General features: G+C 41.9%; 1 protein-coding gene and 1 pseudogene across 1 annotated transcript; one reads left to right on the forward strand and one right to left on the reverse strand.

Annotated features, from left to right (window-relative positions):
• Positions 1-861: 861 nt before the first annotated feature.
• On the reverse strand, positions 862-3,660 carry LOC115249105 (WD repeat and SOCS box-containing protein 1 pseudogene; annotated as a pseudogene).
• A 287-nt stretch (positions 3,661-3,947) lies between these two features.
• dnah12 (dynein, axonemal, heavy chain 12) lies at positions 3,948-24,422 on the forward strand. Its single transcript, XM_029833097.1, has 73 exons — positions 3,948-4,059; positions 4,143-4,230; positions 4,319-4,345; positions 4,431-4,620; positions 4,697-4,766; positions 4,973-5,131; positions 5,210-5,405; positions 5,496-5,684; positions 5,784-5,937; positions 6,020-6,111; positions 6,185-6,363; positions 6,463-6,598; positions 6,678-6,803; positions 6,961-7,095; positions 7,242-7,435; positions 7,514-7,757; positions 7,833-8,018; positions 8,095-8,295; positions 8,383-8,577; positions 8,663-8,784; positions 8,867-9,002; positions 9,089-9,235; positions 9,336-9,455; positions 9,663-9,819; positions 9,885-10,057; positions 10,145-10,297; positions 10,382-10,621; positions 10,762-11,007; positions 11,095-11,214; positions 11,309-11,418; positions 11,523-11,706; positions 11,805-11,945; positions 12,102-12,185; positions 12,548-12,736; positions 12,827-12,946; positions 13,056-13,244; positions 13,327-13,478; positions 13,588-13,726; positions 13,942-14,108; positions 14,202-14,457; positions 14,569-14,865; positions 14,967-15,145; positions 15,220-15,412; positions 15,508-15,669; positions 15,738-15,932; positions 16,313-16,446; positions 16,533-16,695; positions 16,787-16,867; positions 16,943-17,119; positions 17,221-17,352; positions 17,467-17,556; positions 17,690-17,830; positions 17,924-18,165; positions 18,239-18,386; positions 18,468-18,613; positions 18,701-18,915; positions 18,994-19,186; positions 19,282-19,474; positions 19,773-19,945; positions 20,284-20,424; positions 20,709-20,867; positions 20,974-21,269; positions 21,385-21,638; positions 21,737-21,877; positions 21,983-22,120; positions 22,265-22,498; positions 22,590-22,778; positions 22,877-22,980; positions 23,072-23,276; positions 23,516-23,653; positions 23,745-23,836; positions 23,925-23,992; positions 24,086-24,422. Exons 1-73 carry the CDS (start codon positions 4,052-4,054, stop codon positions 24,277-24,279), a joined length of 11,721 nt encoding a protein of 3,906 aa, XP_029688957.1. The 5' UTR covers positions 3,948-4,051; the 3' UTR covers positions 24,280-24,422.
• Positions 24,423-24,546: the final 124 nt, after the last annotated feature.

The following is a 24,546-nucleotide window of genomic DNA, read 5'->3' on the forward strand; positions in this document are numbered from 1 at the left end:
TACTGCCCCCTAGTGTACATGAAAAATATTTCAAGTTTATTTAAGAAGTAGACATGTTATTGTCGCTGTACGTTATGTTTAAAATATACATTTAATCAATTCTTCATTAATGCAAGTATAGAATTGTAATACAAACATCTTAATTTGATTGGTCAGGGGACACTTTCTTCCACTTCCTGTTTAGTTTTGTCCAGGGGTTTCAGGCACTAATTTAAGTAATTTAATGTTAATGATTTAAGCCAATTAAAAAAGAGAGATGGCACGTCTCGATTACAAAAGAAGGTAAAAGATCATTAAAAGAAATAACTGTAAAAAGTTAATAAAATAATTTGTATAAGGTACATGTAAACCACGGCAAGCACCGATTTTCAACAATAAACTAAATTAATCACAGCCCATGTAATTAAAAATTTTCAGGGCTTTGAAAGAGCAGAGACCACCACACAGCCAGCCTACAGAGCCAGTTTCTATTTTCTGTAGGACAGTTAAATATCACAAATTTTCGGTAAATTATGTATTTAAATTCACAGCAGGTCATAAATCAAAAAATCTAAGTCATAATTTTTAAAATAGAACGCCTGCAGGGTGATGAAGATTAATGCCCCGAGTTGGGTGTGCTGTATCAGATCTGCCAGACTGACTTAAAGTGAACATCTATCTGGTGCTGTATTTTTCAATCGATAATAGTAAAAAACAAAAATACATTTTGACAATAGTATTGCCAAGACAGTCCTTATGTGTGACATCATCTGTAAGCACATAACCACGAACCAATCCCTTACAAATCCCTATGAAACATCACATAAAAACAACTTTTTTTTTATTTTGGAGAATTGATAAGCAGAAGATTATCAACAGCCACGTTTATTGGTTCAGGATCTTTTGCACCGCTGCAGCTAGCTAACATGTTAGCTCACTGTGAAAATGACATCAAATTTGTGTATGTAATTGATTCAGATATTGACCTTCAAAAATCTGAATCCCTGAACCTCCCCTTCATCTCTTCCCTTTATATCACCTGCTAAAAAAAAACAGCAGTGACGACAAATGCCACAGTTAAGCTCCTGGCAGGAAGTGCAAGTCAATGGTAAAGATGAAGGATTGAAGGTGGTGGACAAGCTGGAAGAGAAGCCACACTCTGTCTTTGTTTTTGGCTCAGCTCATAGGTGGGACACACCCGAGCTGCGCCGGTTTTGGAGGATCCAAACAATCTTGGCTAAAGATAAAACCAAATCTGCAGACCATCAGTTAGTTCAAGAAGGACATGGAGTCTGACCTCCGTGAAGGTCAGGCTCTGCTGCTTCTGACAGAGGCGGAGCAACCGACAAAGGAGCTGAACACTTGAGTCTGAGACAAACAACAAGGCACCCCAGAAAAATGACAGAACATAGGAATCTGATGAAGCCTTTCCTCCTATCTGGCAATATTTGTCAATGAAAAATTTCCATTAAAAACAACAAACACAGGATCCATTAGTGTGGCTGCACTCTGCTGTGATGGTGGGTCAGCTGTTGAGCGGAGGGTGGTGCCTGTGTGGGTTCAGATGACCCTATGTCAGACATTCGAGCAGCAGCATGGGAAGGGGCAGAGCCTCCACCTGTTGTGTGTTTATTCGGCAGTGGGCCAGGCGGCACAAGTGCTGTAAGCTGGCAATGCTAGGAGGACACTCCCAGAAGTGCACGCTACCGTCACAAGTCCCAGCCATAAGGACATTTTCTGTAGAGAAGGCACAGAGAGGCCATTAGGCAGAGAGGCAATGGCCTGAGCCCGTTTCTTGATGCTCCAGAACCAAACCAGGTGGTCATCAGCAATGCTAGCAGTCTTGTGGCCATCGGCCTCTCCCCCTCTCTGTCTGTTTCCTGTCTGTGTTTCCCTGTCTGTTTATTTCTAGGCTTCCTTCCTGACTCTCCCCCTTCGGATGATCTACACACACCTGGAACTCAACTCCAGCCAATCGCCCACACCTGCCTTCCGTTTTAAAAGCCTCGTCCACGTCTCATACTTTGCCACTTTGTTGTTTAACTCAGCAAGTTGTGTGTGTCTGCTTTTGGGGTCTTGATTTGTGTCCGCAGTGTGTACCAACTCTGCCCTTTTGGTGGTCCCATACGATGATTCTGGTATCAGAGGAGGCTGTGGCCAACAGCACGCCGTCTGGTCAAAACTCACAGGACACCATGTTGTTGTGGTGCCCCTTCAGCTTTGGGATCAGCGTGTACCTATCCATGTTCCAGAGCAGGACTGCTTTACTGGCACTGACGGAGCAAAGAACAGAGGAGTCAGGGGAGAAGGCACTGCTGGAGACCTTGTTCTAATGCCCCTGCAGCTGTTTCACCATCTTACTTTTACCATATTTGTGGTCCCACACGTGCTGGTTTTTATCGGTGGAGGCAGAGACCAGCATCAGGCTGCCATCTGCAGCAAAGGTTTGATATCGTACGACCTCGGTGGTCTCTCAGATTCAGCAACAATGTTCCAGTGTAAACATCTCAGATCCTGATGTTCAGTCTGGTCCCCACCACCAGCTGGTCCTGTCCAAACTCCAAATGCAGCAGCTCTTTTTTTCAGGGACCGAACAATCGAAGGCCAAGCCCTCCAAGGTTACAAGCTGTAACAACCATGGGCTAAACTTTAAAGCAATGCAAAGAAATGACCAAAGGACCAATAAAGAGGCCAAAGAATAAAGTACATCTAGTTATCTTTATGGGCATAATATAAAAGGATGTTTTACTTGAATATTTCCTTTGATCCTGTCAATAACAGAACGCAGTTTGAATGTTTTTGTCCTTTCCTAAAAGTTTGAGTTTTAAATCAATCTTGAATTTTGTCCATTTTACCCTTCTCAATAAATGCACGCTGAATAAATTCTAAATTCCTTCCTGTAGTTTGTTTTCTTCACCAACACCTACTTCCTGCACCGCACAAAAATCTCAATGAGATAGTTCTTTTCATGTAGGTATGCATTGTATACTCCAAAATGCCTGGTATCATTTCAGTGGTAAATAGCTGCAGTATCTGTTGTCCATTAATCTTTCAGTGATTACAGATCAAAGGAGCTTTGATTGAAAACAGCAATTTATTACAATTACGTTACATTGTTTTTTAGAACTGACATTCATAGCACTTGTATCGACGTAACAGCACCCCCAGTTCGCTGATTCGGAATAAAACACAAGGTAAATTATAGGCAGAAAGACTCGCCGTGCGGAGTTTATCTCAATTCACTCAAAACAACCTCATTTGTCCCCGAAAGGCAGGTACGAGCAGCGGGGGAAGACAAAACAAGGAAAATAACACCGAAAAATTAAGGGAACAGCAATGCACCATTTTACAAAAAATAAAATAAAAGTATAGATAAAATCACGATTTTTTTTAAAGCCAGATTAACGTGCAGACATCTCGGTGAAAAAACGCTACATATTTACTGCTCATGTCGACAGGTCGACCTGGGTGGGTTTGTTATTGGGTCTATGGGATGTTTGTGGGATGTTTGTGGGATGTTTGTGGGATGTTTGTGGGATGTTTCTGGTCTTTAAAAAATATTCTCAGTACTCAGTTAATACCCCCAGAGTCTACTGTGTCTTTTTCCACAAAAGACACAGTAGGATTGGATTGGCCAGAGTTGGGACGTGCCGACGTTCTCTTCCTGTTTACTGTTTCCATGGTAACAGTAAAGTTTCGGCTCAGGGTTTCGGACACTAATTCGCGTAATTCAACACGTATATTTTCAGGCCAACAGCAGCGAACTAAAGGAGAGAGGCCACAGCGACAAACGAAGCAGGTAAAAGATTTCGAAAAACACGAGTTAATTTCGACTAATTTCGACTTAAAAAGTTTGAACTTGAATCCTGTTTTCCAGGTCTACATTGGAAAAATGGCAATCCCCAAAAATGCTCAGGGAATTTCGAGGTTCCCCGTCCTGCCTCCGATTAAAAGCGAGGAAGCTGAACTGGAAGAAATATCTGCATCTAAAGAAGTTCTAGAAAAGCACCTAAAGCTTTATCAGAAGCTCCAGAATCACTCGAGAAAAAATGCGCAAAGGCAGCACCTCAAGATGTCTCTGTATGTCTTCTGGTTTGTTTTTAAGTTCCATTATTGGTAGATGCAAATAAATACACCACAGCCTGTTATTTGTTCTTTTTTAGGGTTTCAAGTGCAACAGAGGCTGAAAGACAGAGCAGAGAAATGATGCGATCACACCGTCGCTCTCCAGAGCCAGCGTTTCCATCTTCTGTAGGACAATTATGTGTCTAATCATGGATAGTTTAAGGTTCAAATATTGCACAATAAATACACAATCTGTCATGTGTTAACTTTACAGATGTGTAGTGAGAGACGGAAGCGCAAGGTGAGTGTCCCGACCTTTAGTGACAAAACAAAAACAAAATGCCTTCTGGTTTGGCATCCCGGATTGATTTTGGTGCCATTTTTAGATGAACTACGCGTTCATGAAGCAGTGTGTAGAAGACCGCACATCTGCTCCAATCCAGCAGCAGTGGCTGGACTCCATCGACTCTCTCATCCCAGCTAAGCTGAAAAAGGGCTCTGATGCGAGTCAGTTACTGCAGGAGCTCTACGAAAAGGTCGCCGCTGAATTCCAGGAGGTCATTGTGAAGCACACAGGTATTTTGGACGTGTGTTTTTAGACTTACACGTATGTAACCTCCAAGTGAAGCTCATTATGTCATTTCCTGAACAGTTGACACAAAACTAATAAATCCAGAGGATGAGAAAGACGTCTCTGAAAAACAAATTCTTACAGAACCAACGTGAGTATCCACTTCAGTGGCCAGGCCAGAGTTCTCTGGGATTTGGGTGTTATTACATTGTGATGGTAATAAAGGGTGTATTAGAGTAAGGTGACAGAACTCTCCCGAAATGATCAGAATTCATATTTACCTTCACCAACTTAGTACGCAGTAAGAAATGGTGGGTAAATATGTATTCATGAGGACTGTTTTAACATATTTGGCAGATTTCTTCATCCACCCAAAATTTGGAGTGACAGTTTTGCCAGAAACCACAAGATGATAAAAGCAAATTTGCACCCGCTTGATCCAGCACTGCAAATCGTCTTGGATCTTGGCTACCAGACCTTTTCATCGCTACTCCTGACTGATCTTTCAGTATGTTGGTAAGTAGAAAAAAATACTGTGAATGTCGACGCGATGAGCGTGAAATGGTGACGCACGATTCAAACGTTGTGGTGAAGGAGCTCCGGACCTGTGGATTGTAAGAGCCTACAGGAAAAGATTGCTGCAGACTGTAAAAGGACAGAAGATCATGTCATGACTACCTGGTTTCCCCAAATCATCCACTTATTCAGAAGTGAAGAGACACTGAGCAGGGTTAAAGAGAAAAAGCTGGACTCCTTCTTTAGAAGTGCATCCACGCTCATCTCCAATCAGGTGAGATCATGCTGACCACATGTGGGGATTTCCAAAATAATCCGGCTGAGCAGGGATAAGGGATAATGGTCTTTTATCTTCTCTTCCAAGTTGAAATTCCTGCTTCAGAGAAGTGTAGAGGAGTTCGCAATCCTGTTTGACTCCAGCAACTCCCAGCGTTTGCCCATATTCCGTATGTCTTTAACATTTGATGATGAAAAGATGGAAATATATCCCACTACACAAGATCTGGAAGCAACCGTTATTGAGATTCTTGCTATCATGACAAACACACTGCAGGTGAAACATTTCACACGCACTGTACGTTTATCTAAGATGAATGCAAAAAGTCAGGTCTTGGCCTAAGTTTCTCTATTATTTTGATGAATGTATTGTCAGAAAGTACAAGTGGTCTTCCCGTGGCTGGCTCAAGAGTCTCCCTCATATGTGGACGTCAAGCTGGCTGATCATGTGCTCGCGTGGGCCCACAAAATTGTGAAAAGAACAGTGTGCAAGAATTTGGAGGAACCTGCACAACATTTCCAAAACTATGGTAATTTTTCAATAGTCAATAAATAGTTATCACCCAAATCTCCAAAGTCCATTCATGCTCTGCTTTTATGTTTATTTTACAGTTGACAAATATTCCTGGCTAGTAGATGGAACCGCACAGGCTCAGGTGGAACTGTTCATCAACGAGGAGCACTCTTTTGAAGAGTACACTGAGGTAACAAACGTGCTTAATGCTCCCGGTTTTCTGTTGACTGCCTGTGTATTCTCACAATTATTGCATTTTTAAGAAAGTGCAGGAGTTCCAGGCTCTGTCAAAGGAGATTCTCAGCCTCCCAGCAAAAGCCTATTTCACAATGATCCATCTGGACTGCGAAGAGCTGAAACAGGGGCTGGCGAAGAAAGCCAAAAACTATGCTGAAAAACTTCTGGAGATGGTGATCACCTCCCACCAACAACAAACCTTACAGTTAGTAACAGTTGTGAAATATTTTCTAAAAGAAATTGTTTCCTTAACTAACTACAGTTGACCGATTTTCTGTGATCTTTTTTTCCTGCCGTTTAAAAGGATCTGCGTCGATTTTGAAACCATCAGGGACACTGCTCTAAAACCCCTAGAAAACACAAATGACATCATTGAGCTCATCGATTACATTAACTATACAAAGACACAGGGTATCCCAGAGCTGAAGGAAAAAATACAGGTAACGCTATGACACCGGCGTCTCCAGCTCTGTCTTACACTGATTGATTGTTCATCACATCCACTCTGTGTTTTGACAGGAGGTCTACTGTAGACTCTTCTATCTCTGTGAAGTCCACACTTTTGAGAGGGATGAAATGGAGCTTAATGCAAAAGTTTTTATATGGCCAGAGAAAATCCTCAGCGTCTTTGAGTTCTGCGATGAGGTATAGCTCGCTAACCCTCTGCAACATTTTCTATTGTTTATTCCATACAGACTGCCAGGCTGGGTACACTGGTATGCAGCTGGGATCCCCAGGGACCCCACAAGGGAAGATAGCTGCCAAGGGAAAAAAAGATTGCCAACATCTGTGTTTTTACCAGGTTATTGAGACAGCCAAGGAGAAAGAGATGGATGAGCTGCTAGCCAAAAGAGGAAGGTTAAGGGTGCAGCTGGAAAAGGTGCTGCGCAGGATTACAGAGTTCCCGTTTTTCTCTGAACTGGACATGGTGCAGCAGGTATGGCCTTGCTTCTTCTTTTAAATGCGTTGGAGGTCTTGTGTTGTCATTAGAATTACTCGTCTCCTTTAAGGTCCATAGGTTTTATTTTGAATATTGTTGCAACCTAAGGTTGTAATTGTACATTTCTCAATATTTTCTGGCAGTATTTAGCTGATGTGAAGGCAGTTCAGAAGCTTCTCCAGGATTGTGAGCAAGAGATCGTCTTTGTTAACAGAGAAGAGGACTTCTACAATCTGGACCAAACCGCTTACCCGGAAGTCAATGTCATTAGAAACAGCACTGATATCTACCACAAACTGTTTGCTTTTATACTAAACTGGCAGCATACAGAGAGCAGGTGCGGTTTCGGTTCGATGCTTGCTGGGTGAATGTGCACACTTTTTCCATAACAACTTTTACTATGCACTGTCAATAGGTGGATGGATGGCTCCTTTCTGGATTTGGATGGCGAGAGCATGGGAGTAAAAGTCGATGAATTCTTGAGGGAGATCTTCAATATGCTGAAGTTTTTCCAACAGAGAGAAAAGAAAGCTGCACTGGAAATGGAAAAATTAGTCAAGGATGCAAAGCAACAGTCTACTGAGGCTGATCCAAAGGCCCAAGAAAGTCCCACCATACACTTGTGCCTCACTGTAATAGCCTGGGTCAAAGAATTTAAGGTCTGTATTTAAGATGTTATTTAGTTTTGCATCTGATTATGTATTGAATGTAACGGAATGTGTCTATCTCCACAGGATCACATCCCATTAGTTTCCATCTTGTGTAATCCTGGAATCAGATCGCGACACTGGGAGCAGATGTCTGAGCTAGTAGGATTCGACCTCACACCTGACTCCAGCACCACGTTACGTAAAGTCCTCAAACGAAACCTGGCTCCCTACCTTGAACAGTTTGACTCAATCAGCTCTGTTGCTAGTAAAGTAAGTAATCGTTAAAAAAAGCTTTCGTTTTAATACATAACCTGACCTCTAATGCGCCTTTTATTTGTAACAACAGGAGTTTTCCCTGGAGAAGGCTTTTCAAACCATGAAACTTGTTTGGGATGATGTCGCTTTCCAACATCAGCCTATTGGTGATTCAGGAGTATCAATCCTTTTTGGTTTGGATGAGATTCAGACATTACTGGATGACCAGATTGTAAAGAATCAAACTATGAGGGGTTCACCGTTAATCAAACCCTTTGAAGCAGACGTCAAGGTTTACTTCAGATTTCAGTGTTTGAATACCAAAGGTGTGTTTCACCCCTTTATTTAAATAAAATGTGCTTTTTTCATGTGACTTCAGAACTGGGAGGAGCGCCTTTTCCACATTCAGGAAACCATAGATGAATGGCAAATGGTGCAGTCACAGTGGCTTTACCTGGAGCCCATCTTCTCTTCTGAAGACATCATGAAACAGATTCCAGAAGAAGGACGCCTTTTTCAAATTGTGGATAAAAACTGGAAAGAGATCATGAGACACTGTGTCAAGGACCCACGGGTATGTATTCAGAGGTGAACAGTATTATGAACGATTATTTGGAGGATTATTTTATGTTAACTACAGGTTTTGGCTGAACTTGTAGATTCTGCAAGCCACTTCTCTGCCCGGTTTGCTCGCGAAGCTACAAGATTCCAACCACCATTTAGAGACCATCATGAAGGGATTGAATGAATATCTAGAAAAGAAACGTCTCTATTTTCCACGGTAACATTTTCTGCTCCTGAATGCATCTTTCGGCATAATCACTTGTTTTTGATATCATCTTGTCCTTGATTGCACCCGCCAGGTTCTTTTTCTTGTCCAATGATGAAATGCTTGAGATTCTTTCTGAAACCAAGGACCCACTGCGAGTTCAGCCCCACCTGAAAAAGTGTTTTGAGGGTATTTCCAAGCTGGACTTCCTACCGAATTTGGATATCCAAGCAAGTTTATAGCTAATGTCATAACTTTTACATTCTGCCACAGCCAAAAAAACATCTCCAAATTAACATTCACTGTTGTTATGCAGGCCATGTATAGTAGTGAGGGGGAGCGAGTCCAGTTGATCCAGAACATCTCCACATCTGAGGCCAAAGGAGCCGTGGAGAAGTGGCTGCTGCAGGTGGAAGATATCATGCTTCGTAGCGTCAGAGACGAAGTTGCTCGTTCCACAGTGGTGAGTGCACTGTTCCCTATAGTGCTGGGCTTTTTGTTTTACATACCATAAAGGTTTTCGGGAATTCTCTTCCAGAACATTGTGATTATACTGTGTGCAGGCCTATGGTGAAACACAGAGGAACCAGTGGGTGAAGGAGTGGCCTGGACAGGTGGTCCTTTGCTCCTCTCAGATTTTCTGGACCTTGGAAGTCCATGAAGCCATCAGAGACGGGACTCCAGTATGATGATCTATAAATATTCTTAAAGACTATGATGATTAAACTAAATAATAGAGTTAATTTTCTGACCCTGAGAGGGTTATTTGGTCTACTCTGATAGCGCTTATCAATATATTATGATATTTTCCTGGCATTTCTTACTGCTGATATAGTGAAATGATTATTTTCTCCTTTCCTTTAGCTAACTTTCTCTAAATTTCTCTGTAGGGTTTAAAAAATTACTACCAGAAACTACAGGAACAGCTCAATGATATAGTGGAGATGGTGAGAGGAAAACTATCCAAACAGACTCGCATCTCTTTGGGAGCACTGGTCACAATCGATGTCCATGCCAGAGATGTTGTCATGGAGCTAATTGACAAAGGTGCGCCTAAGCTAGAACTCCAGATATGACAGACAGCATGTAGTCTAACGTGAGCTCTGTAACAGGTGTGTCAAAGGAAATGGACTTTCAGTGGCTAGCTCAGCTTCGGTACTACTGGACCAACGAAAATGTCCGCGTTCGCATAATCAACTGTGATGTCAAGTATGCATACGAGTACCTGGGGAACTCACCTCGCCTGGTGATCACACCACTGACCGACAGATGCTACAGAACTCTGGTACAAATATGCCAACTTTATTACATTTGCACTTTTTTGTTGGTATGCACAACAGTTGAATGTATTCTAAATATCGGCCTGTTTTAGATTGGAGCTTTCTTCCTGAGTTTGGGTGGTGCACCCGAGGGTCCAGCTGGAACAGGAAAGACAGAAACCACCAAAGATCTCGCTAAGGCTCTGGCTGTGCAGTGTGTGGTCTTCAACTGCTCCGATGGACTAGATTATCTTGCCATGGGCAAAGTAAAAACAACATTTCTTGGTTTTTTGTTCCCAAGGGTAGAGTAATAATATCATTTTAACACATACTTTGCTCAAATATCTCAGTTTTTTAAAGGTCTGGCTTCATCTGGTGCTTGGGCCTGTTTTGATGAGTTCAACCGCATCGAGTTAGAGGTGTTGTCTGTAGTGGCCCAGCAGGTTCTCTGCATCCAGACGGCCGTCAAGCGGAAGATGGAGTATTTTGATTTTGAAGGCACGATGCTCAAACTCAATCCCAACTGCTTTGTGTCTATTACGATGAACCCCGGATACGCAGGACGATCAGAGCTTCCAGATAACCTGAAGGTGTGTTAGTCAGGATTTGCACAATTCATTCTTTTGACAATCTTTCGAGATCTTTTTTCTTTACCTCACAAGAAGTGACAGGATGTCGTGTTATCCTATTTAATATCTGCACTGATCTTTTCTGTCATTTCATGCCGCAGGTGTTGTTTCGAACAGTCGCCATGATGGTGCCTAACTACGCCCTGATTGCTGAGATTTCTTTGTACTCCTTTGGCTTCCTCAATGCCAAGCCGCTGTCAGTAAAGATTGTGATGACCTACAGGCTGTGTTCTGAGCAGCTCTCGTCCCAGTTCCATTATGATTATGGCATGAGGGCTGTCAAAGCCGTACTGGTGGCTGCTGGAAATCTCAAGCTCACGTTTCCAGATGAGAATGAAGACATATTGGTACGTGTGCTAAAATGACATTCTAACTGAATACTTATGCCCATATATCTTATTGCAGTGTCTCACGTTAAATATTGTTTTATCCAGCTATTGCGCTCTATAAAGGATGTAAATGAACCCAAGTTTTTGTCTCATGACATTCCGCTGTTCAATGGAATCACCAGTGATCTGTTCCCAGGAGTCTCCCTTCCTGAAGCCGACTATGTGGTAAGACATATCCACAGAATGAATTATTTATTAAATGATTCGGTAAACATAAAATATGTATGTTTTACACCTTGTCATGTTTTTTCCTTTGCAGTTGTTTTTAGAAGCTGCTGTCGAATGCTGCAAAATTCACAATGTTCAGCCAACAGAGTTTTTCTTAAACAAAATGATCCAAACATACGAGATGATGATTGTGAGGCATGGGTATGTTGCCTTAGTTTTTTTTTTAATTACGTTGACAATTTTTTAAACAACTGTTTCAGTGAATGAGCATTTTCAACATTATGGTGTACTTTTGTCTGCACCAGGTTCATGCTGGTAGGAGAGCCTTTTGCAGGGAAGACAAAAGTGCTACATGTTCTTGCTGAAACAATGACGCTCATGAATAAGAGAGGACACACTGACAAAGAGAAGGTCATTTTCATGACATTGAACCCAAAGTCTATTACAATGGGACAGCTCTTTGGCCAGTTTGATCCATTTTCCCATAAGGTAAAGGAGCCGGGGTTCATATTGTTTGTGATATTATCGAATGGGCTTTTCCTTTCTCCTCACGTTGCCCCTTTTCTTCTTTCCTTACTCTTCATTAGTGGACTGACGGCATTGTGGCAAACACGTTTCGGGAGTTTGCATCAGCTGAAACTCCAGATCGAAAATGGGTGGTGTTTGATGGTCCCATTGATACATTATGGATTGAAAGCATGAATACTGTGTTGGATGACAATAAAAAAGTCAGTAATATATCAAATGATAATCAAACGTATTACATGTCTACATATTTTGATTGAGAGTGGTGTTTGTGAGAATATGATGTTGCCTCCCAATGAGATAACAGCATTTATAAAAGATAACTTTAAGCTTTCAGCCTCTTTGTAATCTTTTCACAGTTGTGCTTGATGAGCGGTGAAATCATCCAGATGTCCAATCAGATGAGTCTCATCTTTGAAGCAATGGATCTGTCTCAGGCCTCTGTGAGGAAGAATTCAATTGTTTTTTTTTGCATATTTGATTACCTTGTCTCAGAATCATCATTTACCAAATGTCAGATAATTGATATAGTTTACCAGTGAATAGTTTAGGCCATTTACCTTTGGCGAGACAGTCGCCTTGCAAATTTCTTGATTCACAGACCAAAGAAATGATCAGTTGGTTATTCCGAATTATGTGAACGTGAAGGTGCAACGTCTGTATTTTAGCCCATGATTCGATGTTTGCGCTTGCGTAATCTGCTACGGGAGGCTTCAGCAGCAGCATACAGGCACTGAGGGATAATACTGGAGGGATAATACATACTCTTGTTTTGTTCAATAACCTGCTCTTTCTCCAACTGCAGCCTGCTACAGTCAGTCGGTGTGGGATGATCTTCATGGAACCGTCTCAGTTGGGGTGGGAACCATTAGTAATCTCCTGGATAAACACTCTCCCTGAAACTCTGCAGAGTGAGGAAAACAGCTCTCTGATACTAGAACTCTTCCACTGGCTTATACCACCTGCTTTCAAAACGCTGCGCAGACATTGCAGAGTACGTGACCCCAGTTCAACAACAAACCCTTTAAAAAAGCAAAAAATAGACATTCTTTATATTTTTGTCACTCTGGATCATTGTTTCTAGGAGGTTGTTCCTACAAGCAACAGCAACAATGTGGTGTCGTTGTGCCGATTATTTTCAATGCTGCTTTCTGAACAGTTAAATACAAATCCTGCTGATGAGAACCTTCACACGTGGATCAAGGTAGAAGGACTATTTCATTAATCACTATAAATTACACACTAAGCATTTATTTTCAACAGAAGATTCTCATCTTCCCACTCTCGTGGTCATTTAACTGCACTTTACACAGGCGGCGTTTTCCTTCTCCTTGGTGTGGTCTGCGGGGGGCAGCTGTGACTCAGAAAGCAGAGAAAAGTTCAGCGAATTTTTCAGGGAGACTGTCTCAGGAAAATCAAAGGAGCATCCTATCCCTGCCAGTGTGGGGACATGGGATTGCCCCATGAACCAAGAAGGCCTGGTGTATGACTATTACTATCAGGTATTGTGTGATTCTAAGACTGAAAAAGTTTGAAAAAGTCAGTTTTTCTTTTAAGCAAATCCTACTGTTTCCTTTTCCACAGTTTAAAGGAAAAGGCTGCTGGGTTCATTGGAATGAGTCCATCAAGTCTGTTGTGCTGGGGGACAAAAACACCAAAATTCAAGACATCATTGTACCCACCATAGACACAGTCCGCTACAACTTCCTCATGGATATTCACGTCAACAATGGAGTGTCAGTATTCCAGAATTCCAGAAGTTAACAGCCTCATACTTTTGTAGTTATATAATTATATAGTAGTTATATAATTTATAATTTATAGTTTTATAATTTTTCTTCCCAGGCCTCTTCTGTTTGTTGGACCCACTGGGACTGGAAAATCTGTCTATGTGAAGGAGAAGTTGATGAATAATCTAGACAAAAATTCCTATCTGCCATTCTTCATGAATTTTTCAGCCCGCACCAGCGCTAACCAGACTCAGGTCAGGAAACGAGTAGTCTGCATGAACTAATGTGCTCTCAAGCATCTTTGCAACCCCCACTGAAATTTGGTCTTTGGTCCAACATGATGCTGTGACTGTGCTGCACCCGTTTCTCCAAGCAAAAAGATTTAAGAAGACAGACTAAAAGACTAAGACACAAAATATGTTTTATTTTGATTTGAAATAACTTCTTTTCTGTTTGTTGGATTTCGTAGAATATTATCATGTCCAGATTAGACAAGAGAAGGAAAGGGGTGTTTGGACCTCCCATGGGAAAGAAGTGTGTCATCTTTGTAGATGACTTGAACATGCCTGCACTGGAGACTTTTGGGGCGCAGCCTCCCGTGGAGCTCCTCAGACAGTATATGGATCATGGAAACTGGTATGATCCATCTGTGAAAGATACCAGAAGGACTCCACACAAATAGTGAGAATCTGAGGTGTTTTATCATTAACTTTCCATCTGCTCTCTCAGGTATGACCTAATCGACACCACCACAATCCATCTCATTGACCTCCAGCTCATCTCAGCTATGGGCCTCCCTGGTGGAGGAAGGAATTCGGTCACATCCCGTTTCCTGAGACACTTTAACATTTTCAGCATTAATGCCTTCAGTGATGACACCATGGTTCGAATCTTCTCCAGCATAGTTTCATTTTACCTGAAAAACAATGAATTCTCAAATGAATATTTCAATGTTGGAAATCAAATTGTGACCGCAACAATGGAAGTAAGTGACTAAATAAAGTATTGCTATCACATGATCAGATTGGTCTCATACACACAAATGTCAAATATTGTATTTTCCTCACTAATCATTGAAGTCTTTGTTTCCCTGAAGGTGTATAAGAAAGCCATGCTGAATCTGCTTCCAACTCCGGCCAAGTCCCACTACACCTTCAACCTGCGGGACTTTTCACGCGTTATCCAGGGCTGCCTGCTGGTGAAGAAGGAATCTGTGCAGAACAAACACAATATGATCCGCCTGTTTGTCCACGAGGTCTACCGTGTCTACTACGATCGCCTTGTAGATGACACAGATCGAGCGTGGCTCTACCAGCTCATGAAAGACATCCTTAAAACCCACTTCAAAGAGTCTTTTGAGAAAGTATTTGATCACCTGAAAAAAGGCAGTAAAGTAAGTGAATGTGATACATAATAAGAAACACTCATTACTGTGTGCTTCACTCAACAACATGGACACAACAACAACTTTTATTTCATGTCATGACTTTACAGCTGGTGGAGGAGGACTTGAACTGTCTTCTCTTTGGTGACTATATGACCCCTGATCTGGAGGATGACGAGCGCTTATACGCGGAGGTTCCTTCAGTGGAAACCTTCTCTCAAGTTGTGAGGGATTGTCTTGTAGAATACAACCAGATGAACAAGAATCACATGAACCTTGTGATTTTCCGGTAAACAACTTCACCACAAAATCCTAAAACTTTTATTTTCTGATATGTAAAGTCTGAAAAATTGCACCGCACAGATATGTCCTAGAGCATCTGTCACGCATCAGTCGTGTCCTGAAGCAGCCTGGAGGCAGTGCCCTGTTGGTAGGAGTGGGCGGCAGTGGACGTCAGTCTATCACCCGCCTGGCTACATCCATGGCTCACATGACCCTGTTCCAGCCTGAAATATCTAAGAGCTATGGCATGACTGAGTGGAGAGATGACTTAAAGGTCGCCAACAAAATTTAGGAAAAAATCATTTGAATCGTTTTCATATGGCCGATGTCGGTAACAATTTTTTTGCTCTTTTTTTTTTAACTCAAAAGATGCTTCTGAAAAATGCTGGTGTGAAAGGTCAGAAGACAGTGTTCCTGCTGACTGATACTCAGATCAAAGATGAAGCTTTTCTAGAAGACGTCGACAGCATCCTGAACACAGGAGAGGTGCCCAATCTGTTTGCCATGGATGAGAAGCAAGAGATCATGGAGGTAAAACCCAGCATCTGGCATGATGAACAGAGTGGAACACTGATTTACTTTATATCTCTCTCCCTCAGACGATATGTCCCATTGCCCAAGGTGGAAACAAGAATTTGGAGTTGAGTCCTTTGGCTCTCTTTGCATTCTTTGTGACACGCTGCAGAGAGAACCTTCACATTGTGGTGGCCTTCAGTCCTATTGGAGATGCCTTTCGAAACCGCCTGCGCCAGTTTCCATCTCTTATTAACTGCTGTACCATTGATTGGTTTCAGGTAGGTGTTTGTGTATACGGAATATTGAAATCCTCTGTGTTTCTCTCTCGTCCAGAGATGAAATTTAATGAAGGTAAAGGGAGAACCAGGGATGATCAATACACTTCTTCGATACATCTGTTGGGGTTTGGGAATTTTGTGATTACACCAAAATGGGCTTTATCATCCTGCTTCAGTATCTTTTCTGTTTCTGACCCTCCCTCATCTTCTGCTCAAACCACGGGAAAGTCTGAACAATTCCTGAAGACCTATTTTCTTGGTCACCAAACACTTGTGGAGTGTCTCCTGATCCTGTTTTGGAATACACCTGCTAAAGCACTTAAAGGACAGGGTTTTTGTCTAACCTCAGTCTCATTGAATCTTTCCTCCCTTTCTTTCAGCCATGGCCAGAAGAGGCTCTTGAGCGAGTAGCCGAGACTTTCTTGGAGACCCTGGAGATGAGTGAAAATGAGAGGAAGGAGGTTATACCCATCTGCCAGTTATTCCATACCTCTGCAAAGACCCTCTCAGAGAGGTTGGATAGGTTCACATTTACACTGAAATTGAACTTACTCATTTACAACAAACATTGGATTTTATTCAATCTTTTTTAAACTGCAGATTCCTGTCGGAGCTAGGGCGCCATAATTATGTCACACCTACATCTTATCTGGAGTTAATTGCAGCGTTCCGTCTTTTATTGACTCAAAAGCGAGATACTGTCATGAATGCAAAGCAGAGGTATATCAGTGGGCTGGAAAAACTTGCCTTTGCTGAAGCTCAGGTACTTGCGACAATGCACAATGTCGGCATAAGAGGATTCCACCTTTAATTTTCCTGTGATGCACTAATGTTTTTACAATGGTCCTTTAAAGGTTGGTGAGATGAAGAAGGAACTCGTAGACCTGCAGCCCAAACTTGAACAGGCCAAAATAGAGAACACCAACATGATGAAGGTGAATATAATGTCTTTGATCGACAGTCAGCAGCATTAATCACCTACTATTTTTGTTTTATGTGACACCGTTCAGGTGATTGAGGTGGAGTCTGTGGAGGTAGAAGCCAAAAGTAAAGTTGTTCGTGTTGATGAGGAAGCAGCAACTATAAAAGCCACAGAAGCTCAGGCTCTAAAAGATGAGTGTGAAAGTGAGCTGGCCGAAGCCATCCCCGCCCTGGAGGCGGCACTCTCAGCTTTGAACACTCTGAAGGTGAAACAAATGTCAGCCAACTGAAGTGCATCGATGTGCCAGGATTTGCTCATCAGACCAAATCAGATAAAACTTGGTTGTCTTTTTCTGTTTCATGTCAGCCCTCTGATGTCACGATTGTGAAGTCAATGAAAAATCCTCCCTCGGTGGTCAAGCTGGTAATGTCAGCAGTGTGTGTGATGAAGGGGATAAAGCCAGATATGGTGGTAGACCCGGGTGGATCTGGAAAAAAGGTTTGACTGACCATTATCTGCGGTTTCTATTCATTCCATTGAAATTGTTTCAAAGGTCATTTAGAAAAAAATTGTATATTGCCCTCAACAAAAATTCCTTTTTTCCATATGTAGGTTCAGGATTATTGGGGACCGAGCAAAAAACTGTTGGGTGATATGAACTTCCTAAAAGACCTAAAGGAATATGACAAGGACAATATTCCTGTGAGTTTTTAAAGAAAATATTGGGCTGGCCCCCAATGTATTGCCGCTTAAAATTTTGCACGTTGGCAACTTCAAAGAGTGTTAGTGCATTCAATTACATTTAGTAATGACTAAATTTAATCCTACTTCACAGGTTCCAGTGATGCAAAAAATCCGTGATACTTATATAACTAATGCTGACTTTGACCCAAATAAAGTGGCTAAAGCCTCTTCTGCAGCAGAGGGACTGTGCAAGTGGATCAAAGCCATGGAGGTCTATGACAGGGTGGCAAAGGTACAGGGCTTATCCAATCTATCCATTATTTCTTTACATTTTTTAACCTGAGATGCATTTTTTTAAAATACCAATCTCGCTTTCTGGCTTTAGGCTGTAGCTCCTAAGAAAGCAAACCTCGCTGAGGCCCAAGAGTCTCTTGCTTCCACCATGGCCTTGCTGGAACAGAAGCGAGCTGAGCTAAAGGAGGTTGAGGATCGGTTGGCTGCACTTGAGAAAACCTTTCAGGAGAAAACAGCTGAGAAGGCCCAGCTTGAATTCCAGGTGGATCTGTGTGCTAAGAAGCTGGAAAGAGCCGAAAAGCTCATTGGTGGTCTTGGTGGAGAAAAGACCAGGTCAGTGTCAGACAGGCAAATACATTTCCTACAACTGAGAATGCAGGTGTCCTAAAAAAATTGAGTTATTTAGATGGGCTCAGGCGGCTGAAGATCTCCAGAGCACATATGACAACTTGACGGGAGATGTCCTCATCTCCGCTGGCGTCATTGCCTACTTGGGGGCTTTCACAGCAGGATTCAGACAGGACTGTGTCAAGTCATGGACTGCACTCTGCCAGGTACCAGGCCTCATTTCTAACATTGCAACTGTTTGTGAATGTACAGAAAAAAAGCTGTTGTTGATTCATTTTTCTATACAGTCAAAGAAAATTCCATCTTCAGATGACTTCTCGCTCAGTAAAACCTTGGGAGACCCCATTAAGATTAGGGCTTGGAATATCGCGGGCCTTCCTAGCGATGCGTTCTCCATCGACAATGCTGTGATCGTCAGTAATTCACGCAGATGGTGAGTTTTCATTCAACAGATATTTCTGTTAATTGCCAAGAAAACTGCCATCATTCAATTCATTTGATGTCTTTCTGCATCTCACAGGCCATTAATGATTGACCCTCAGGGTCAAGCCAACAAGTGGGTGAAGAATTCAGAGAAAGACAACAACCTGAGTGTGATCAAGCTATCTGACAAAGACTACATGAGGACTTTGGAAAACTGTATTCAGTTTGGAACACCATTGCTTCTGGAAAACGTAGGGGAGGAACTGGACCCATCACTGGAACCTCTGCTGCTCAAGCAAGTCTTCAAACAAGGTGCTGTAATCAACTGGCCACTAAAAGTCTGTTGAGTCTGTTTGAAATATTGTAATTTCATATATTGTTTTGGCCTAGGTGGTATGGATTGCATCAGACTAGGGGAGAGCGTGATTGAGTACTCCGCCCTTTTCCGTTTCTACATTACCACGAAGCTGAGGAACCCGCATTACCTCCCAGAACTGGCAACCAAGGTGTCCCTGCTCAATTTCATGATCACCCCAGAGGGCCTGGAGGATCAGCTGCTGGGGATCGTAGTTGCCAAAGAGAGGTAGGACACATGATGTTTACATTGGTAGAGTAGTAGTATTGAAAGCCTTCACATCTTTGAATATCATGAGCATGTCTGACGTCTCTACTCAACAGGCCAGAACTGGAGGAGGAGAGAAACGCTTTAATCCTGCAGTCAGCTGCCAATAAAAGGCAGCTTAAAGAAATCGAAGACCAGATCTTGGAGACCCTGCAGTCATCAGAGGGAAACATCCTTGAGGATGAGAGTGCCGTTCAGATTCTAGATTCTGCAAAGATCATGTCGATTGATATCACAAAGAAGCAGCAGGTGTGGGCAAAAAAAGAAATGCCTCTCGAGGGCATTTTACATTTACAGACATTAAAGACACAACTGTTATTTGTGCTTCAGTCATTGCCTGAAAACAATGACAGCCTTTTTTTGTTTTTAGACTTTTATGCTTTTAAATAATTTAAGAAATCATTAAATATTGAAATTAAACCACAAACATTCAAAGAATGTGCAATGGCACCATACCAAGCATTTTTAATAATTCAACTATAGAAAACAAGATCTGAATTCTAATGGAATAAATGAGTGATCTACCAACCTACTGTCTATTTTCCAGATTGCCGAGATCACAGAGATCAAGATTGCAGAGTCAAGAGAAGGTTACCGGCCTATTGCCAATCACTCAGCTACGCTGTTCTTCACCATCGCTGATCTGGCCAACATAGACCCCATGTACCAGTACTCTCTCGCCTGGTTTGTTAACCTGTACATTAGCTCCATTCAAGACAGGTGAGTCAGGGTTATGTACTCAAAAAGATAAAAAATATGGTGATAAAATCTGTCATGACTGATTCCTCACCAGGTATTATATTTCACTAACATAAGCTTTGATGTCATACCAGGTTTATGTGTCATTATCAAATTTAGACTGAATTCATCATCAATAGATTACATTTATTTTTAAAGTTGCAGGATTATTGTCAAACTCCACTGGTTTAGAAAGTTTGTTTTATCCTGATATCAGAGTTAACTGAGTATCATCCATGCAGATTATACTTTCTTAAGAATTTTACTTTCATAATATTTATTCATATGTTCATATATAATGTGTTGTCTTTTTCCATTAGTATGAAGTCCAAGATTCTGGAGAGGAGACTACGATACCTGACTGATCGCTTCACTTACAACCTGTACTGTAACATCTGTCGATCGCTCTTTGAGAAGGACAAACTCCTCTTTTCCTTTCTGCTCAGCTGCAATTTACTCCTGTAAGTACAAACAAGAGCAGTTTTAAATGGGTCTCTTCAATACAAATGCTTGAAATGTGTGAGGTCTCTATGGAAATTATGCTTATCTGACCTAAATGGCACATTAGGAAGCCTCTAAGTGGTTGATAAATTAAGACAGCAATGGCGCAAATATACACTCTGTTCACGTTATTTCCTCAGTTGTACACAATAAAAATACTATTTTACTAATCTATTTAATAATTTCTTTACGTAATCACATCATAGGTCTTATTGTAAATCCAATTTGGTCTTCTTCCATTCAGAGCAAAAAAGGAGATAGAATACAGTGAGTTGATGTTCTTACTGACTGGAGGAGTGGGCCTGCAGAACACCACTGCCAACCCTCATCCCAGTTGGCTGCAGGACAAGAGCTGGGATGAGATCTGTAGAGCAAGTGGGCTGCCTGGTTTGAGAGGAATAAAGTAAGAATCACTAGGAACCATAGATCAATGAGCACTTTTCCCTTTTCGTGAGTTACATTTTCGTTTTGACTTAAGGAACTGAATCCAAGTGTGATTTATTCCACAGGGAAGCTTTCATAAAAAACTCAAAAGACTTTAAGGCAGTTTTCGAGAGCAAAGATCCAAGCAACTGTCCACTGCCCAGTCCGTGGTGCGAACAGCTCAGTGAGCTGCAGAAGATGATCATTCTTCGTTGTCTCAGGCCAGACAAAATGGAATCGTCTGTAGCTAAATTTGTAAATAGCAAACTGGGGAAGAAGTTTGTCCAGCCGCCTGCCTTTGACCTGAATAAGAGCTACATGGACTCCAATTCCACCATCCCACTTGTTTTTGTGCTGTCTCCCGGAGCCGATCCCATGGCTAGTAAGTCTCCTCCAGTGTGGGGCGATTGGATGTCCAAGCTTTAAAACATAAATCTTTAAAATCTAACTAAATGGCTAATGTAAGATAATGCAACAAGACTCTTGCTCCTCCACAGGTTTGCTTAAATTTGCCAGTGACAAAGAGATGAGTAGTGGCAGTTTCCAGTCCATTTCTCTGGGCCAGGGTCAAGGACCCATTGCTTTCAAAATGATATGTGCAGCCATGCAGAACGGGACATGGGTGTGTTTACAGAACTGTCACCTCGCTGTTTCTTGGATGACCACCCTTGAAAAAATCTGTGAGGACCTCAGTCCAGAGACATGCCACCCAGACTTCCGCCTTTGGCTCACAAGTTACCCGTCTCCGAAGGTAGAACATCAAATCTGTCCATCGCATGTGTGCATGGACAATCGACCACTATCCTGGTTATATCAATGAATTAACTAAATTCTTTTCCCCCATATCAGTTTCCTGTTACAATCCTTCAGAATGGAGTAAAAATGACAAACGAACCTCCAACTGGTCTCCGCCTCAATGTGCTGCAGTCTTATGTGTCTGATCCTTTGTCGGATTTAGACTTTTTCAATAATTGCCCCAGTAAAGAGCTGGTACGTGCTATGAAATCTAGAGACTCTACAGTGGAAATTTTCACAATGTACTTTCCACTTCTGTCAAGTCAAAGATGCGGACTGATTGCTGGATTTTTCTGCTAGATTTGGGAGAAGCTGCTGTTTGGACTATGCTTCTTCCATGCCCTTGTCCAAGAGAGGAAGAAGTATGGATCACTGGGCTGGAATATCCCGTATGGCTTCAATGATTCGGATCTACACATCAGCATCCGGCAACTTCAGGTAAGGATGAAAGTAGATTTTTACATTTACACAAGAGCAAAAACAATCCCAGACACACAAGTTTGGATTATTTTGTGCATGATAACGCAACTTGCTTCTATATTCCATGAAACTGAAGTGCATGTAAAATGGTTTCCTCTTTAGTTATTCATAAATGAATATGAAGAAATTCCATTTGAGGCCATAACTTACCTAACTGGAGAATGTAACTATGGTGGCCGTGTGACGGACGACTGGGACAGGCGGCTCCTGTTGACCATCTTGGCTGATTTCTACAATAAGGAGATCATTGAGATACCGCACTACTCTTTTTCCCCCAGTGGCAAATACTGTGCCCCACCAAAATCCAGCTATGAGGACTATATTGAATATATTAAGGTAAATTATCTAAAGCATAAATACTGTCCACAAGTGTTTTTCCTGTTCGAAATATTGACTTCCATTTGAGAAAATGTGCTTTATTTTCTAGGAACTTCCAGTTGACCAGCATCCAGAGGTGTTTGGGATGCATGAAAATGTCGACATTTCGAAAGATCTCCAACAGACAAAGCTGCTGTTTGATTCATTGTTGCTCACCCAGGGCGGGGGCGCTAAAGGGGGGGCGAGCTCTGGCAGTGACAATACACTGTACGACATAGCGAACGACATCAAAACCAAGGTAGGAACTAATCAGAATGCCCTTTATTCCCAGAGATATTCTGCCTGACTCCGTTATGAGGTGTATACACATTGTATTTGTTGATATTTTCCCCACAGCTTCCTCCTAATTTCGACACTGAAGCAGCTCTCCTGAAGTTTCCGGTTCGCTATGAAGAGAGCATGAACACCGTCCTTGTGCAGGAGATGCAACGCTACAACACGTAGGGAGAAGCAACACAGTTCAGAACATTCAAACACGTGTCCTTCCAGCACCCGCTTCCTCTGCTGAATACCGTTTTTGCTGCGTCTCAGGCTGTGTGGCACAATTCGTGTTAATCTACTGAACTTGCTGAAGGCCATCAAAGGTTTGGTAGTCATGGATGCAGAACTGGAGGCAGTTGCAGGCAGTTTGGCTGTGGGGAAGATCCCAGAGAAATGGGCCAAATGTTCTTATCCCAGCCTCAAACCTTTGGGCAGCTATATCACAGACTTGTTGGCAAGACTCAGGTTTTTACAGGTAAGACTACCAAATAAGGATTATGAGTGTCTATTTGAAAAAGAGTGCGTAGACCAGACATTGTGTGCTAAAACTGAATTGAAACGTACAGTAGACATCGGATGGGTGGCTAGCCTCTTTCTAGATAGCATCTCACAAAAGTTATATGTTAATTTGTCACTGCATTGTGTCTAGCACTGCCCTTTATTGCATACTATATATAAATAAATATTCATTCATTTTCTGATCTGTTTCTAAAGGACTGGTATGAATCCAGTAAACCCAGCATGTTCTGGATGTCTGGTTTCTTCTTCACTCAAGCCTTCTTGACTGGGGCCATGCAGAACTATGCCAGGAAGTACCAGATCCCAATTGACACTCTAGGCTTTCAATTTGAGGTCAAAAGACAAGCAAAGTTTTGGGATCCATCTCAGACATCTCACAAGTCTAAACGTTTACTAATGTGTGTTTTATGCTCTTATCTTTTAGGTTCTTCCCATTTTCAAATCAGACACAGCTCCTGAAGATGGTGTCTATGTTTATGGATTGTTTCTGGATGGAGCCAGATGGGACAAAAAGGGGTAGATGTTGATCTTTTTAAACATAATTTCTTGATATTCTTCTCCGTAAAGTAAGATTTTATAGAACCTTTACCTGTCTCCCTGCCAGTGGTGTGCTGAATGAGCAGCAGCCGAAGGTCCTTTTTGACGTGGTGCCTATCATCTGGATAAAACCTAGTAAGTGTGTTTTAGGCTTTGGTAATATTTCATATCAGAAATGTAGCTCTTTCACTTCTTTAAATGTTTTTATGCTCATTTTTCTACTTGCAGGTCTAAAGAAGGACATCGTTCCATCTCAGAAACTCTATAACTGTCCCCTCTATAAGACCAGTGAGAGAAAGGGGACCTTGTCCACCACGGGGCACGCCACCAACTTTGTCATTCCCATTATGTTGCCCACAAAGTTGCGACCTCAGCACTGGATCAAGCGTGGAGTCGCCCTGCTCTGTCAGCTTGATGACTGATCCACTTTAAATCTCACTGTTTACATGTTTTGCTTTCCTGTGTGTTATAGTTTGTATTCACCTTTGTGTTACCAAACTTTATGTATCAGACTTGCTCCTCTCCTGAGTAGAGTTTAATTAATAAATTTGAACATTTTGTCAGCCTCCCTGCATTATATAGTCGAAAAACATTAATTTCAGAGTAATTTCAAATGCAAATACACACATGTTGCAGTGCTCAGTGGGTCAAGTTGTTGGCTACAGAGATCTCGTGACCTGGTAAATATA

This window comes from Takifugu rubripes, chromosome 3 (genome assembly GCF_901000725.2).
Source record: "Takifugu rubripes chromosome 3, fTakRub1.2, whole genome shotgun sequence".
NCBI lineage: Eukaryota > Metazoa > Chordata > Actinopteri > Tetraodontiformes > Tetraodontidae > Takifugu > Takifugu rubripes.